Here is an 18655-nt window from a genome sequence, read left to right on the forward strand (position 1 = left end):
ATTTCTCAATTTATTCTATTAAATTTAACGTTGTAATTCATTATAGTTTCCAAACACATTTTGTGACATCATCGTGAGGTGTGAATGATTGAGGAATCATACTGAATTACAATTAAATATAAAAAATTCTTTTAAGTCAAATAAAATTAAATGACCAAACTAGGTCACAGAATTAACTTTAAAAGACTGAAATTTAAAGGACCAAATTAAGTCTTTACAATCCTAAATATATTACTAGTCATCGTTAATTTAATGACCATGTAATATACTAGTACTATGATATTTTTTTTCCCACTAAAATATATACTTATACAAACACATTTAAATTTAGCATTAATTATTGTTGAAAAGTTGTTGATCCGGTGTTTTGTTGTTTTTTATGTGATGAAAAAAATTTATTTATTTTTCATCAATTTATATCATGAGTGGATTTGCAACCCACTTGTATCTTTTTAAGCAAAAATTACTCAATGTATGTTCTTTCGTGCAAATTGAGATTGATAATATAAATAGAATTTTTTTTTCGATACTTGACAATATAAATAGAATAGCTCTACATAACATTAATTAAATCACAGTCTAAATAATAGTACACATCATATTACTTAACTTGATAGTTATGGCCCAGACTGAGAGCACTACCATGACCAACGACGGCAGCAACATTCCCGCTGAAACCACCAAAAGGGGTGGCTGGCATGCTGCCATCTTCATCACCTGTGAGCTTCTTTTTTTTGTCTTTTTTTTTAACTTGTATTTTAGTTATTCGTATTCGGAGATAAAAATATAAAGATTTTAAGATAGAGAAATAGAATGATATTTTTTTCTCTTAGGAATAATAAAAATTAAACTCTAGATTTTTTTATCTAAGAATTCTCATATCATTTTATGAAACTATTTTTTTAAAAAAATAAATTAATAAAAATAATAATTATTATGTATTTTGCATAAAAAATATATTAAAAATATAACTATTTATATTTTTTTATTATTTTAAACTTTTAGAATAAATAATTTCATCGACTATTTGTTGTATGGATAGGTGTGGAATTTGCGGAACGATTTACTTCGATGGGTTTGTCTGCAAATTTGATAACATACCTAACAAAAGAGCTTAGCGAGTCAATAGTGGATGCAACAAAGAATGTCAACACATGGATTGGTGTTTCCTCCCTCTTTCCTTTACTTGGTGGCTTTCTTGCCGATTCTTATTTCGGCCGCTTCAACACCATCGTTGTCTCCTCCTTCATTTTTCTCATTGTACGTATTTTTTATTATTCTATCTTTTAAAGGTGTCTTTGATTCTCTTCTATTATTTGTCAATTTTTTAAATTTTAAAATTATTATATTGCACACTAAAAATTAGTTATTATATATTTAATTTATGTATAATTATATATATATATATATAATTTAATTTATTTTTAATATATATTCTAATATATATTTTATACTAATAGAATTAAATTAGTTTCTTTTAATTCAAAATGTAATAATAAATACCATAAAACAAATTATATTTTTTAGTAAGAAAAATAATTGTATTTGTTATATAAAATAAATACATCAAATAATATTTAAAAATAATAGATAATAAATTGCATGATATTTAATATTTTTCTTATAAAAGAAAATATTATTATAGCATATTATAATAATGTCTTAATCATGTTCAACGATATACCGAACATGGTCAAAAACATATATTAATATAAAATACTAATATTATCTAGAAACTAAATTCTTGAAAGATACACACAAAAAATATATTGTATTGATACATTTAATTGAATTACGAATTTAATAAAAAAGTTAAATTTAATATAAAATATTTTTCAATAATTTTTTATTTGTTTATTATAGTAAAAAAATATTTTTCTTAAATATGAAAAAATGATGAATTTAGTATAAAATACATTGTATATGTTTTATTTTTTGAAAGATTAGTGAATATAAAAAATATTTATTTTTATTAACATAACAATACGTAATAAAACTTAAATCAAATTAATAAAATATAATAACATGTTAGATATCAAACATTCTTGACACTCATATAAAAATATAATTGTTATTAGTTAATTATGTATTTAAATTTTATTTTAGTTAACACTTAACAGAGCAAAGTAAGTTTGTGTATATATTGGTTGTTAAAAAAAATACCAATGTCAAGACGAGACAGTATCTAATATAAAGAGTGTATAGTAGCATAATTGAGAAAAATATATAAATACTATTTGTACACTAAAATTAGTTATTAATGTAATTGTATATAAATATATATTATTTAATTTATTTTTAATATATATTTTATACTAATGACTAATTTTAGTAATTGATTTTAATATACACCTAGCATGATTGATTACATAAATATGCATGAATCTATAAAGCACGGATATTTTGTTGAGTTGTCGTGTCTATATGTCAGACACATTTCGGAGACGACACTCATCAATACTTGTCCGACGCGCGTGTCTACAGTGCCCAACCATATCTTAAAATAAAAAATTTTTCTGCCATGAATGCAGGGCATGATTTTGTTAACACTATCAGTGTCAGTAATGAAGCATGAGGCCCTGTTCTTCATATCTCTTTATGTGTTGTCCGTCGGCGACGGCGGCCACAAGCCATGTGTTCAAACCTTTGCTGCTGATCAGTTTGATGAAGAAACAGAAGATCAAAGAAATGCAAAGACTTCATTCTTCAATTGGTGGTATTTGGTCATAGTTGTTGCATGCATTTCCTCTGTTTTCTTCATGGTTTATTTGCAGGACAATTTTGGATGGACTTTGGGTATTGGGCTTCTACCTGGGATGTGGGCCATAGCATTAGTATTCTTCTTCCTTGGAATGAAAAGGTACAAAAAAGAAGGCCCAAGAGGAAGCCCATTTACCAGTATTGCACAAGTTTTTGTTGCCGCATTGCGGAAGTGGCGCGTGAAAGACACGTCAAACAATGAGAAGTATTGGTATGAGCATGAGATCTGTCTCCATTCAACTGGTCGCTCAATTTCTCCAACCTTGGACCATACTAATCAATTCAGGTAAATAATTATGACATTAAAAGTTTTTAAAAAATATAAGGATTTAATTAATTTATATTTTAAAGACATATTTTAAAAATATAATAATAATTTTTTAAATTTTTTTATGTATTTAATTATTAAAAATATAAAAAAATTAATTTTTTATAGTATATTTAACTTATATTTTTAGAACACAAGTTAGTAAAACTTAAAAGATAATGATAAATATAAAAAAAGAATCTTGTTTTAAAGCTAATAAATGCATTTGAAAATCGAAATCTAAATTTCAACAAGGTTAACTATAAAAGGATCACAATATAGACATAAAATTTTTGAAAGGATAAATTATTATTTAAATTCCATTTGAGCTAAATCCTATTTTGTTTTTGTTTATAGATCTTATTTCAGTTTATTTTAATTTTTTAATTATAATTATTTTTTTAAAAAGTGTTTTTTTAATAGATTTTGCTATTTTGTATCTAAGCGTTACATATTAAGATGATAAATAGAGAAAATTTTTATAAAAAATATAAAATATTTTAAATTTTTAATAAATTTATTTTATATTTATTGCAAAAACAAAATTTAAATTTTTTTATTATTAATAACTTCATCATGTGTCTAAAAAAATATGTTAGTTAAACTCTTTTTTTTATTATCATCTTCTTTTAGGAAACAGCAACCATCCTAATTACAGTAATTGTAATAGTAATTATATTGTTTTGAGAGTGAATTTTGAAGAAAATTAATAAGCGAAATAATAAATAAAAAGTAATATTAAAAAAATGTAACTAAAGACAAAAATAAAACGAAATAAAATAGTTAGAAAAAAAATTTTCAAACCTTAGAAAATAAACTTAAATCTTATCTTATAGGAAATAAAATATATAGTAATATATTGTAATAATCTATTCTTTTTGAAATAAGTCTAATAGGACTCAAATGGCATAGTCTTCCCATACTCACTTAAGAAATCACAGATTTGAGTTTCCTATCTTTGGTTAAAAAAAAAAAAGACTATATATCCAATGTGTATTATTAGAGTTGGTATGAACAAATATAATTTGTAGGGTTTTTTTATTATTATTGACAGATTTTTGGACAAGGCAATGATCATTGATGAGCATGATGCTGCCAAGAACACAAGAGATCCATGGAGGTTGTGCACATTAAATCAAGTTGAAGAAGTGAAGCTTGTCCTTCGATTAATTCCAATATGGCTAAGTTGTTTGATGTTCGTAGTTGTCCAAAGTCAACTAGCAACATTTTTTGTGAAGCAAGGTAGCACAATGAACCGTTCCTTTGGACCAAACTTTCAAATTCCTCCGGCATCGCTTCAAGGCGTTGTCGGAGTTATAATTCTTTTCGCCGTCGCATTTTACGACCGACTCTTCGTCCCAATTGCCCGGAAATTCACCGGACATCAATCCGGCATAACGGTTTTACAAAGGATTGGAATTGGTCTTTTTTGTTCCACACTTTGTATGGTTGTTTCGGCACTCGTGGAGGGCAAAAGAGTAAATGCGGCTAATAAACACAAGAATAATTATAATACTATTGAAGGTTTTTCACCTATGAGTATATGGTGGTTACTACCTCAATATGCTATTCTCGGCGTCGCCGATGCGTTCGCGGTGGTTGGACTTCAAGAATTGTTCTATACTCAAATGCCGGAGGCGATGAGAAGCGTCGGCGCCGCCGCGTTTTTAAGCGTTTTAGGGGTTGGAAATTTTGTTGCCAATGCTATTATTGATATTGTGGTGGAAATAACTTCAAAAAGTGGGGGGAAATGGTTGGTGGGAAATAATTTGAATAAGGCACACCTTGATTACTTTTATTGGGTGTTGGCTGGGTTAAGTGCTCTAAGCTTAGGTGTTTATTTATTGGTCTCTAGCAGTTTTGTCTACAAAAAGGTGCATGTGTAAGATTAGTAATGGTGTTTGGCTTTTGTTATTTAGATGAGTTATTAGGGTATTTAAGAGCATCCGATGCACAGAAATAAATAGAGTTAGTAGGTTAAGTATATTAGTTAACTGTAATAAAGGATTAAAATACAAGTTCTATATTATTTAAGGTAATGAAATTTGTGTTATGGATTAGTTTCGTATTATACAAGTTATAAAGGCTTTCATCTTTCTATTGTTTGGCTTTTGTATTTATTTTCTAAGCTCTCTTAGGAGTAAGAAATCTAGTTTATATTTGTTGGTTTTGGCCAATCAAAATGGAGTTATGACTATTTTTATTATAATGAAATTGTTAATCTCACTAATATTAATGAATTAATCTAGATTATGTCAATATAGTGGAGTTGTTAAAGTCGTTAAAATTAATAACCCAAATGACATTCCGACTAGGGTGTCTTTTGTTTAATTTATAGAATTTACAAATTTGAATTGAGTGAATTTTTTTTTAATATTTGATTACTATCAAAAGTGAATTTATAGTAAAATATTATATTGGATACCTTTATTACTTTGAGGATAAATTTATTAAGAAGGACACCAAAATGCATAAAGAAGTAAATTTAGGTTGTATACTTATAAAATATTAAATTTCTAGGTACAGGAAAACATTTTAATTTTTTTTTCAATGAGCTTATAGGTTTTTGAAAAAAAAATTAAATTTCTAAAAAATTTGGTAGTAAATTTATAGGTCATTGACTTGGTACTTTATTTTTTTAAGGACTATGCATGCAAAATTTTTTAATGACCTATTTATTTTGTTAATCTAAAAATAAATTAGATAATAAATTGAAGAGGAATGAACCTACTAATGGACAATAAAAGTTCATCAATAATTAGCCTAAAAAAATCATTTATTAAAAAATTTTAAATTTACACATTTAACAAAATTCATATTAATTAACTTGTTATTAAATGTTTTTTAAGTGTTAGGGATGAACATGGGTAGCGGGTACCCGATTATCCGTCCGAATCCGAACCGAACTAATTAAATTGGTTTTGAAACCAATGGATAATCGGGACTAACCCGAACCAGACCGATAACTTTTGTTAGTGATTGGTTCGTGTATCGGTTTTGGGGTGCGGAACCCGAACCAACCGCGAACCGGATCATATATTAATTAAATAAAAAAATAAAAAAATATATATGATTTTTTTATTAGACAATGATTATTTATTATTAATATGTTTGGATTTTAATGAGTTTAGTTTTTATTGTATTTGATGTTTAACATGTTTGGATTATTTCTATTGACGTTACATATTTATTGTACTTGTTGAATTTTTAAGATAAAAATTTGGTTTTTTTTATGAATTTCAAAGTCATCGAGTACCCAATTATCCGAACCGAATCAACCCGTTCTTAATTGGTTTGGTTTGGTTCGGGTACATGTACAAAAAAACACCAATCCGAACCAAACCGAATCAATTATATTTTGATCGGTTCGATTCTAATTTTACCATAAATCCAAACTAAACGTGCACACCCTTATTAAGTGTTGTTTTCCATCCTTTTAAACAAAGTGTATAGTATAAAGTGTTGGCGAGGGTTCTTTTGATGTTGGAGACAACTATGTCTTCACTCTTTTGTGACATTGTTATCCAAGTTCCATTTTTGGTCAACTTCGTACACCGCGTGACATACAAAAAGATGTAATCAACACATACATATAATACATACCATAATGAAATGTGAGATGTAAACCATCGAAATTAAACAAATAAAAAGCATATTCGATCGGAGCATTATTATGATGGTGAATTCCAAATACGTACACTTATTATTCATAACTAAAAGAAGAAGAAAATTCTTATATAGGAAATGCTTTTTTAAGGCATCTATTTGATTCTTATTGCATAATTAGGTAGGTTTTCTATTATTATTCACTTTCATCGTATTATTCACTTTCATGTTTCACCAAATTTTGTATATCACTTGAATTTTCACCACCTACTTGCTTTCTCTTAATTACACTCGATTATTACTCATTTTATTGATTTTTCATACAAAGAGAGCTTTTTCAAAATATAGCATAGATTTTAAAACAAAAATCCTTAATTTTTTAATTTAATTAAAAATACAAAAATGTTTCCGATCTTCTAAAATATGAAACATTTAAATTTCTCCATCCATTATATATAAGGACAAATCGGTATTTCGAAGGGAGTTAGATGTCTCGCATTTTAGAAAATGAGGAATATTTTTGTATCATTGATTAGTCGAACATTATGATGCACAAATGCTGACATGGACATGAGACACGCCGATACATGAATTTTAAAATCTTATAAGATATGGGATCATGCATATATATAAATTATGAAGTTTTTTTCAAAAAATAGTAATGATATTTTAATATTTTATTAATATTAAATATAAATTAATTTTTTAAATTATTTTTAATATCTTATTTTAATTATATAAAATATTTTTTATTTTAATAAATAATAATATATACTGTTTCTAAATTTATTTCAAGAATACATATTAAGAATAAAGTCGGACACGCTAACACGTGGTGATATTTAGGTGTGTCCAAATGTGTCTGGAGAAGAATTTTTTATATTTTATTAAGATGCGGTTAGACATAGCAGACATGCGTGTCGGACGAATGTTGATAAGTGTCGTATCCGAAATGTGTCCAACATGCAAGACAAAGCAACTGAACGAAATATATGTATTTCATAGATCGAAAACTTATTTGTCTTCGAGTTAAAAAGTTGAGGAACATATTTTTCATTTATTCTAGATTTTGTGTATATATACACACTCCAATGTTCATTAGTTGCATAAATCTATGGATGATAGTAAGAATACCAAAACCACAAAAGAGGGTGGATGGCATGCTGCCATCTTCATCACTTGTAAGTTTATTCTTATACACTTAAATTCAATAATCCTCATTTTCTTGTTTCACTATATTTTGTTTTTTCTTTCAATTTTTTTTTCAAATTTCAAAATATTTTTTCCATTTATATACCCGTAATAATTTAATTATATATTATGATGAGAGTTTGTAAATCTTTTGAAAAAAAATCTAGTATTAATTATAATTATAAAAAAAATTTAAGTGTAATTATATATATATTTTTTGAAACAGTTATTATATATAAAACAATAAGAGTTAATTGTGTGTGGATTATATTGCAACAGTTGTGGAATTTGCAGAGTCATTTGCTATAACAGGATTACGTGCGAATTTAATAACATACTTAACAAATGAACTTGATGAGTCTCTAAGTGAAGCTACAAAGAATATAAACACTTGGAATGGTGTTTTGTTACTCTTCCCTTTGTTGGGTGGCTTCATTGCTGATTCATATCTTGGTCGCTTCACCACTATCATCCTCTCTTCTCTCATTTGTCTTTTGGTAATTCAATTTTAACTACTTTTTCTCAAATTTATTATGCACATATGGGTTGTTAAACTCTCAAATTATTAATTCTTATTTCGATCTTACTTATGAGTGTACAAGTTTAAATTATTCATATGGTTTATCTTTAAATGCTCTTTACTAAATAAAATTAAAGGAGTATTTCGTTATTTGTTTAAATAAATTTTAGCTCTTTATTTAAAAGAATATAACTCTATTCTCTTTTTTAATGCCACTCTAAATATGATTTTTTTTATATTGTATATTTTTTAGAAAGAAAGAGTGGTATTATTAAAAAAAGAGTGATAATATTTTTTTATTTATTATATTTTATATCAATAGTTTAGATTGAAGATTTATGATTTAAAATACGGAGTTTAGAATATTTTATTTTATGTTTTTTTTTATATTTTTAATAACAAGTTAAGTTTTAAGGAGTGTTATCCTCTTTATTTTTTTCCGGCTGAAACGCATTTACTGTCTAAATGAGATTAAATTCTTTTATTAACTATGATATAAATAAATTTTTAAGTAAATTCTAGTAGTAAGCTCAATCGGTAAATTTGCATAAATAATAATCTCTCAATTTTTACTATTTTAAAAGTAATAAATATATAATTATACATGTTACATGTATAAAATTATAGATATTGTGTTAAAAAGAATAATTTTAAATTATTATCTTCTTAAAATTATTAATTTACTTCTTATTATTCTTGAATTGCATGCATGCAGGGAATGGTTTTGTTGACAATATCAGTCTCTTTAGAGAACCATCATGAGAAGTTATTCTTCATAGCTCTTTACATAGCATCCGTCGGCGACGGCGGCCATCGGCCGTGCCTCCAAACTTTCGCGGCCGATCAGTTTGATGACGGCACGGCGGAGGAGAGAGATACTAAGAGCTCATTCTTCAATTGGTGGTTCTTGACACAAATTCTTGCCGCAATTTCTGCTGTGTTCTTTTTAGGATATTTACAGGTAATGAGATAATTAATAATACTAAATAAAATAAGTTTATAGGATTTATACTAATTTTTTATTTTTTTTTAAATATTATTATAATAATTTATTCTATATATAAAACACATCAAGATATTTTGTGCATAATTTTTTAAGAAAAAGTTACATATAAATATATTTATTATTATATACAAATTAGCTTCCAAAAATTTCTTTAGCCAAAAAATTAGTCTCTAAAAATAATTAATAAAAATCTTCCATTTAGCCACCTTTATAAAATTTTGATTTTAACTAGGAAATTATTTTTTTATTTAATATTATATATTTTTTAATATTAAATTTTATATCCAGAGTTCCAATCTTAAACTTTAAATTATCTAAAAATAAAGATTAAAAAAACATAATATTGCAAAAAAAAAAAGAAAATTAGCTAATGTTTCTATACCTTTTCTAAAATTTTTATTCTAAATCCGTATCTGAACATAACAGTTATAATCTCATTTTAAAAAAAATAATTTTATTATTTGAAATGAATAAAATCACAGGAGAATGTTGGGTGGAATAAGGCAATGGCATTGCAAACTATTGTGTGGATAATTTCATTATCAATATTCTTAGTTGGAATCAAAAGGTACAAAAAACAAAGCCCAACAGGAAGCCCATTTACTAATATTGCACAAGTTTTTGTTGCGGCATTTCGCAAACGGCACGTGAAAGCCACGCTCCACCATGCCCACGGTGTTTCAGAGCAGCACACTGATCAATACAGGTGAATTCATTTCAATTAATTTTATACTATATTATTTCACATTTTACAGAAATATTGAAAAATATCAAATCACAAATAATAACATGTGTCACCTTTTCCAGAAAAAAAGTTTACAAGTAGTTAGTTACTAATAGAATTAATCTTCTTTCATTTCATAACTTATAATATGACATGTTTTTATATAAAAATATTAGGTAAGAAGTGTATAAGTATTATATTAAATAATTTAAGTCAGAGTAACTCGAATATAATGATGATAATCAATAATCGTTAAATAATTTATATATGTAATTAAATTATTATTTAATAATTTTTAATTATCATACATATACAAAAACAATTTTATTAGTTATTTTAAAGTAAATTTATTAATTCATTTGACATTTTTAATGATATTTTTGTAGAAAATTTTTTTCATGTAGCACATCTTCATTTGAATTCTTTTGGTTCCACGTTACAAAGAAAAGTTATTTTCATGTGAAATTAACAGTAAAAAATTGTTAGATAATTTATCAGTAAAAATTGACATACAGTTATTTTTATATAAAGTTGCTGGTTAAAAATTATTAGATAATTTGACATATTTAATTAAATTATTTTTTATCGATTCTTAATTAGTAACATTACATAAAAACAACTGCATGTTAGCTTTCGACTAATTTAACAAATTTAATTAAATTATCATCTAATGATTATTAAATATGAACTTTACATTAGGATAACTGAGCGTGAGTTTTTACCCAAAACATTTCATCATAACATTTGAAATCATTATGATAGATTTCTGGACAAGGCAATGATGATGGACGAAGATGAAGTTTCAAGCAACGTGAAAGATCCATGGAGGCTATGCACAATGGATCAAGTAGAAGAAGTAAAGATTCTCCTCGGTCTCATCCCTATTTCACTATCTTGTGTGATGTTCGCCGTTGTTCAATGCCAACTCTCCACATTCTTCATCAAACAAGCCACCACAATGCAACGTTCCATAGCACCAAATTTCAAAATCCCTGCCGCATCACTTCAAGGAGTTGTTGGAATCGTAATCCTCTTTTGTGTTCCAATCTACGACCGAGTTTTTGTCCCCATTGCTAGAAAATTCACCGGCCAACGGTCCGGCATAACGTTTTGTCAAAGAATCGGAGCCGGCCTAGTCCTGTCCGTACTAAACATGGTTGTCTCGGGTTTTGTTGAGGCCAAAAGAATTGGAGTATGTAATCAACATAATCTTATGGACAATCCGAACGCTGAAGTGCCAATAAGTATATGGTGGCTTCTGCCACAATATGTTATTATTGGCACGTCGGATGCGTTAACAGTGATAGGATTTCAAGAATTGTACTACGATCAGATGCCGGAGGAAATGAGAAGTTTGGGAGCGGCGGCACTCTCCGTTGTTTTTGGAATCGGAAGTTTTGTTAACAATGGGATTATAGCTGTTGTGGTTGCAATCAGCTCAAGATTTGGTGATAAATGGTTGCAAAACAATCTGAATAAGGCTCATCTTCATCACTTGTATTGGATTCTTGCTGGGTTAAGTGCTATCAACCTGTGTGTTTATGTGCGCATTGCTAATGTTTTTGTGTATAAAAAAGTGCACATGGTTAATAATAATAATAATAATAATAATAATAATAATAATAATAATAATAACAATAATAATGGGGTGTAACAGCAAAGAAAGAAATATATTCAGTGTAATAAGTTGGTTTGCTAGTGTATAGATTTTCAGAATTAATGAAGTTATATATACATTAAGCATTTAGTATAATAAAATTTAAATTTTTAGTTATGCATAATATTTTATATACCAACTGTTACATGGGTAACCTGAAATAGACGGATTGGGTTTGAATGAAAGGCCCAAACGTTAGAAGAGTGTGGTTTCCGACTTGGTTCACACCTGGAATCACTGTCCGAGTTGTGTGTAGGATGGAATGTGGGGTGGTATCTGCAAAAACACTTCGATGCCTAAGTCAGCAAGGGGTTTAGCAGGTTTTTGAATGTATTGGGACTTAGCTTTACCTGAGTGTGTCAGTGTATTTATAGGTGATGATCCAATAACCATCGTTGGAGTAGTTCCACTTCTGAAGGTGGATAACCGTCCCTTTATCATAGGGTTATTGAGATATCTCTTCTAGAAGTGGATGAGAGATTTTAAGGGGCAGTTACTTATTTGAATAAGTGTCTTCTGGAGGTCGGGTAAGCGGTAAAGGCCAATCTTTGGATTAGGCTTCTTTTGGCTTACTTGGGCCTGGACCATAGTATTAGGTCAGGGCATGAACAGTGCCCCTACTCGAGTCCGATCTCTTAGCTATGAGTTGGATTCGAGTATTAATTGAACTCGAGTTTATTTAAGTCGAAAAATGACGTGATTTTAGTTTAAAACCGACATGATTTTGAATTTCGCAACCGTCGCGTCTAATCAAACGTCGCGTCCGTTCGGGGGCTTGCATTTACATGTGGAGGAGCAGTTACATTGGTAACGGCGTGTTTCTTTAATGACAGCATCGTTTTACTGTTTTGACCTTAGTATGTTATAAATACTTTTCCCTCTCCTTTCTTCGTTTTCTTTCGTCTTCTCTTCGAAGTTTCTTCCCCTGCTCTTTCACTCTTTCACTTAAAACTCCCTTTGACCTTTCGTTCGCGGGCGCTTCACCTCGGTTAGTGGAACTCTTCCTTTTAGTGATTTTACAAAGAAGGTTAGTTCTTTTTATCTTGCTTTCCTTCATTATTTTTGCCGTATTTTTTTTATTCCCGTTTGGTGTACTGTATGTCAGGAGGGTAGTTTTGAGGTATATCTCTGATGATGCTTACTGTTGTAGTGAGAAACTTTGGGGTTTCTACGTTCTTCTCTTTAAAAAGTTATTTTCTTTTACTGCTTACTGGCTGTTTCCTTTATCTATTATGGAAAAAATGTCTTGCTGTTAGAACCTTGTTTTTTGATGGTTTATTTTCCTTTGTGTCATGTAGGTATATTCCCTTATATTTTATTTTTCTAGAAAAATGTCTTCTCGTATCCCTAAGACCTTTTTAAGATGGGTAGATTCCTCCGTGTTTTCTGAACACCCTCTAGTGGACACTGTTTTCTTAATCAAGCTCTGCAAACACCATAGGATCTGTATCATTGATACTGACGAACGAAAATACGAACTAGTGGCCCCAGATCCCGACGATCGGGTTTGCTGTGAGAGGATCAATTATTCTGAGCCTCACTTCTTTTTCATGTATGACTGTCTTTTTACCCGCTTGGGGGTTTCCTTTCCTTTTTTCGACTTTGAGATGGGAGTTTTATCTCATTGTCGGGTTGGCCCTACCCAGCTTCATCCCAATTTTGGGATTTTATGAAGATTTACCAACTTGTCAGCCAAGAGCTTGACTTCCCGATTTTTTTAAAAATCTTTTTTCTATTTCTTCCATTTAACCAAGCCTTTTAGTGCTTCCAATAAACAAAACAAACAGCAGTGGGTGTCTTTCCTGGCTATTCAAGGTCGAAAAGTTTTTTCCATTTTCGATAAATCTTTTCATGACTTTAAAAACTTTTTCTTCAAGGTTCAGGCTGTAGAGGGCCATCATCCTTTTTTCTTGAATGAGAACAACCAACTCCGATTTCCTCTGTACTGGTTGGAGGTCTCCCCCGTTGACAAATATAGCCTAGATGACTTGGATGAGGTAGATGAGGTCATTGTTGGGTTTTTTCGAGAGGCCTGCCAAACCTGGATACTAAAAATTCCTTCTTGGCCCTCCGAGTTTCGTCCACACCGAGCTATGTAGTTTTTGTTTCTTTGTTGCTACTTTTTGATGAATTCCAACTTGTAATGTGTTCATTTCCGGTTTGTAGGACGATCAACTTTTATTCTTTCTTTCAGAAATGGTGAAAAGCGGGTCAAGTGTTGCTTACCAGAAAGTCTAGGAGGTGAAGCGGAAGGCTCGTGCCCGAGCTGCTGCGCAGGAAGTCGGGGTCTCGTCCACTCCCCCTCATTGTCAGAGCTGGGGTATGGGGTCGTCTTCTCAGCCCCTCTTGGTAAATCCTATTCATACTTCTTCCCTTCCTCCTCTTGCGCCTGCCCCACCCATTCATCCCTCTGCTGAGCCTGAAAAGAAGAAGCGAAAGATCTTGGAGACTGGTTCTTCCATCGCTGGGGAGGCCAGTTTCGATGGTCCAAAGTTCGCAAGGAAGCACATTCTTCCTTTTAGTCAAATTTCCATGGATGATGCTTCCTTACGAAACCATCTTTAGATTCTGGTACGGGGGGAGTTCGGACGGTTGGGGTCTGTACTGGCTTCTTGATATACTCGACAAAACACTCTTGAGTTTTTTTCAAAAATTCATAGAGGATCTTCAGGGGAGGATTGCTCTGTATCAAGAAAAGGAAAAGAGGCTGCAGGAGGAGATACTTGGCTTAAAGATGAGCTTGCTCAGTTGAAGGAGAGGGAGAAAAAGTTAATGGTCCAATGTGCCTTGGCTGAGGGGATGAAGAGCAAGGCTGAGAAAAATTATGTGAGGATTTTTTCTGAGAACATTGATCTGCAGAAGCAGCTGGAGTCGAATCGGGAGGCCTATCAGGACCTGGAGGATTCTATTGTTGAGAGCTTGGAGGAGGCATTTAGGGTGTTCAAGGAACAAGTTGGATTCATCGCTCTCGTGGGCAGCGTATTATTGAGTCCTCTCCCCGTGAGGTGGAGCAATAGGAAGGATTCCTGCCGAGCTCTTCTTCTCAACCAGCTGAAGCTCCGACCTCTGCCGTCGAAGAGATCCCTCCGACCCTTTCAACTCTTGCAACGGACCCGAGTTCCCCTCCTGTTGATGACTCCAATCCTCTTTCCCAGTGATCTAGCTATTAGGATAAGGGTCTTTTAACAAAATATTTTTATTATGTACGTTTGCAGGCGTTTTTTATGCTTGATGAAAAATGATTTTTTGTTTGAATGATCTTTTAACTTCATAAGGTTTTTGTGAAAAACCTTTGTTGTTTTGATCTTTCAAGTTTGCAAAGGAAGCTTTTTGTCATATGGACTGTTTTATCTAAGCTGGACAATTTTACTATCGTCCAAAACTTTTTCAAAAACTTTTTTGCCGAGTAATTTTGAGAAAACTTTCGTTTCTATCCTTGAGAAATTTTCGCATCTCTTTTGTGTTCCATTAATTCGACTTTACTTATTCAATTTTATTTATTGAATTGTTTTCATAACTTAGGTCATTTTTGCGATACATTTTGTTTTTTCTCGGGATTTCCGAATTGTGAGTCATTAGCGATATTATTTCCGAGTTATTATGATCGTCTTTCATAACCTTTTTACACCGACTTGTACCTCATTGTTTTATCTCGCCGACCACTCAGGTCGGTCAAGGGATTTTCAAACTTTTTTTAGCTTAAATCGGTGCGTTTCGTAGAATAATAATAACGGATTTATAAAGAGATAAAATAAATGCTTGTCGAATGAACATTGATGGAGATAACTTTTAAAAAAGTTGTCTTAGCTACTAAGGGATTTAAAACTTTTAACCCTTAGTCCCCACTTTGATGCTTCGTTAAAACCCCCTCAGGAAAATTCTTTTTGGGAAAAAACTATGAAGTCGGAAAAAAGAGTACATCAGGGAGCGGAGTTCGCTTCTAGTTGTAATATCTCTTCATGTTGCAAGCATGCCACGACCTAGGGAGATCAGCACCGCTCAAGTCGGATATTTTGTAATACCCCTTTCCGAGGACTTCCCTTATCTTATATGGCCCTTTCCAGTTGGCGGTGAGCTTTCTTTCGCCTGACTTGTTTACGCCGATGTCATTCCTAATCAAGACCAAGTCATTTGAGGTGAAGCTTCTACGAATGACTTTCTTGTACCTAAGTTTAATTCACTACTGTACCTATCATTTAACGATTATCAACTATCAACTTTAATTTCACTACTGTACCTAAGTTTAATTCACTACATGAAATTGATAGTTGAGAACTGTTCAGTCAAATCATTTAACGACTCTCAACTATTAATTTCACTACTGCACCTAAGTTTTTACCATCATTTCGTTGTAACATTTGAAATCATTATGATAGATTTCTGGACAAGGCAATGATGATGGATGAAGATGATGCTTCAAGCAACGTGAAAGATCCATGGAGGCTATGCAGAATGAATCAAGTAGAAGAAGTAAAGATTCTCCTTGGCCTCATCCCTATTTCACTATCTTGTGTGATGTTCGCCGTTGTTCAATGCCAACTCTCCACATTCTTCATCAAACAAGCCACCACAATGCAACGTTCCATACCACCAAATTTCAAAATCTTTGCCGTTTCACTTCAAGGAGTCGTTGGAATCATAATCCTCTTTTGTGTTCCAATCTACGATCGAGATTTCGTCCCCATTGCTAGAAAATTTACTGGCCAACGGCTCGGCATAACGTTTTGTCAAAGAATCGGAGCCGACCTAGTCCTGTCCGTACTAAATATGGTTGTATTGGGTTTTATTAAGGTCAAAAGAATTGGAGTCTGTATCCAATATAATCTTATGGACAATCCCGAAGCCGACGTTCCAATAAGTATATGGTGGCTTCTGCCACAATATGTTATTATTGGCACGTCGGATGCGTTAACAGTGATAGGATTTCAAGAATTGTACTACGATCAGATGCTGGAGGGAATGAGAAGTTTGGGAGCAGTGGCACTCTCTGTTGTTTTTGGACTTGAAAATTTTGTTAACAATGAGATTATAGTTGTTGTGGTTGCAATTAGCTCAAGATTTGGTGATAAATGGTTGCGAAACAATCTGAATAAGGCTCATCTTATCATTTTTATTGGGTTCTTGCTGGGTTAAGTGCTATCAACCTGTGTGTTTATGTGCACATTACTAATGCTTTTGTGTATAAAAAAGTGCACACAGTTCAACCGAATAATGATGGGGCGGGGTGTAGCAGCAAAGAAAGAAATATATTTTCAGTGTAAATTGGTTTGCTAGTGCATGAATCTCAGTATTAATGAAGTTATATATAATTAAGCATTTAGTATAATTTAATTTTAATTTTTATTAGTTATACATAATATTTTGAATATTTCCTGTATATGTTAAGTATACGCTAAAATTAATCGCTAATATAAAATATATAGTAAAATATAAATATATATTAAAACAAACATATATTTATACATAATACAAATATATTAATAACTGATTTTAATGTATAAATAATATTTTTATTTATATATATTTTTATTTATATTTTTAAACATCTTTTTAAAAATTAATTCTGGATTAATTCGATTAAACCTATCAATTCGATTCGATTTTTAAAATGATGTTCCCAAGTGAACGATAAGAATACCATTATGATGCATGTGTATCCTAATAAAAAATAAATTAATATATAAAATATTGGAATGGTTTATGGTTCTATTAATGCTTCAATGGGTACATGACCCCTCTATCTATGGAGTGGCTATCTCACAAAAATGTCTGACATCAATTTCAGACCAAATTAACAATTCCGGATCGAATTGCCAAAATCATTAAAACAATAATATTTTTTTTTCAAGAGGATCAGATGTTAACTATTTTAATTTATTTTTTAAATGATTATCACGAAAAGAGAAATTTTCGCAATTAAAATATGAAATATTTGCAATTGTTACACCTAATTACATGAACTAATGGAAGATTTAGGAATCTCATGGAAAAAACATATAGTTGTTGGCATATCGCTCTTGTTTAAATAATTTTCATTTTGATTTATTTCCTTTGATGAATGTACATACAAGAAATAATCCAAATTAAAAGTATTAAAAAAATGAGGGGAAAAAAATCAAATAGGCACGTTGAATAAATTATTAAAAAAAAAAAGACAGGGTTGAATGTTTAGACGTGAAGCAACAGAGTTGGTTCTAAACATCTGAAAATTAAATATGGTTTTGGTCAAAATTGGCTCTTAAACTTATACAAAAGGCCAAACATTAAATAGTATGAAAAAAAATACAAGGTTGAATATTTACATAAAGATGTATTTAAGTAAAAATAATAGTTAATATCTATTAAATAATTCAATATATTTAACTGAATTATTTAATATATTAAATATATCTTAATTAATATTTTATGTCAATAATTTTTTTATAATATTTTTTAATTCAATAAGATAAATATTAATCTTTTATGAATTTGAACTATATTTTAAAGTTTAATATTGATATAAATTGTTATATACATAAAATAAAATTAAAATTTAAACTTTCAATATTTATTTATTTATTTATGAAGTGATATGAAGGTCATGCACGTGCATGGAATCAAATGGAGAGTCTTATGCCTTGTGCCTCTAAATAATGACCTTTACGTCTCATCAGAAGTCCAATTGGTGGAAGAGTACAAACCACAAAGGAATATATTCTTGTTTTTAATATTTTTTAAATCTAAATCTACAAATTCCAATCACTAAAATTGGCCCTAAGGCAGATTGATTTTTGTTGAATTTTTAGATAAAAAAAATAATTGGTTCATACTTATAAAATTTTAAGAATCAAATTCTCAATACTTAACAAAAATTTGATGGATAAGCTATTCCATTCAGTAGACGC

The 18655-nt window shown here is 30.2% G+C and overlaps 2 protein-coding genes across 2 annotated transcripts; both read left to right on the forward strand.

The window, feature by feature from the left end:
- Positions 1-619: 619 nt before the first annotated feature.
- On the forward strand, positions 620-4953 carry LOC130957795 (protein NRT1/ PTR FAMILY 5.4-like). The gene is made up of 4 exons (XM_057884639.1): positions 620-719; positions 1043-1260; positions 2532-3046; positions 4122-4953. Exons 1-4 carry the CDS (start codon positions 620-622, stop codon positions 4951-4953), a joined length of 1665 nt encoding a protein of 554 aa, XP_057740622.1.
- A 2834-nt stretch (positions 4954-7787) lies between these two features.
- Positions 7788-14009, forward strand: LOC130957796 (protein NRT1/ PTR FAMILY 5.4-like). Its single transcript, XM_057884640.1, has 7 exons — positions 7788-7854; positions 8144-8361; positions 9100-9345; positions 9873-10096; positions 10877-11699; positions 13649-13777; positions 13938-14009. Exons 1-7 carry the CDS (start codon positions 7788-7790, stop codon positions 14007-14009), a joined length of 1779 nt encoding a protein of 592 aa, XP_057740623.1.
- The last annotated feature ends 4646 nt before the right edge of the window (positions 14010-18655 follow it).

This window comes from Arachis stenosperma, chromosome 10, assembly GCF_014773155.1.
Source record: "Arachis stenosperma cultivar V10309 chromosome 10, arast.V10309.gnm1.PFL2, whole genome shotgun sequence".
Lineage (NCBI taxonomy): Eukaryota > Viridiplantae > Streptophyta > Magnoliopsida > Fabales > Fabaceae > Arachis > Arachis stenosperma.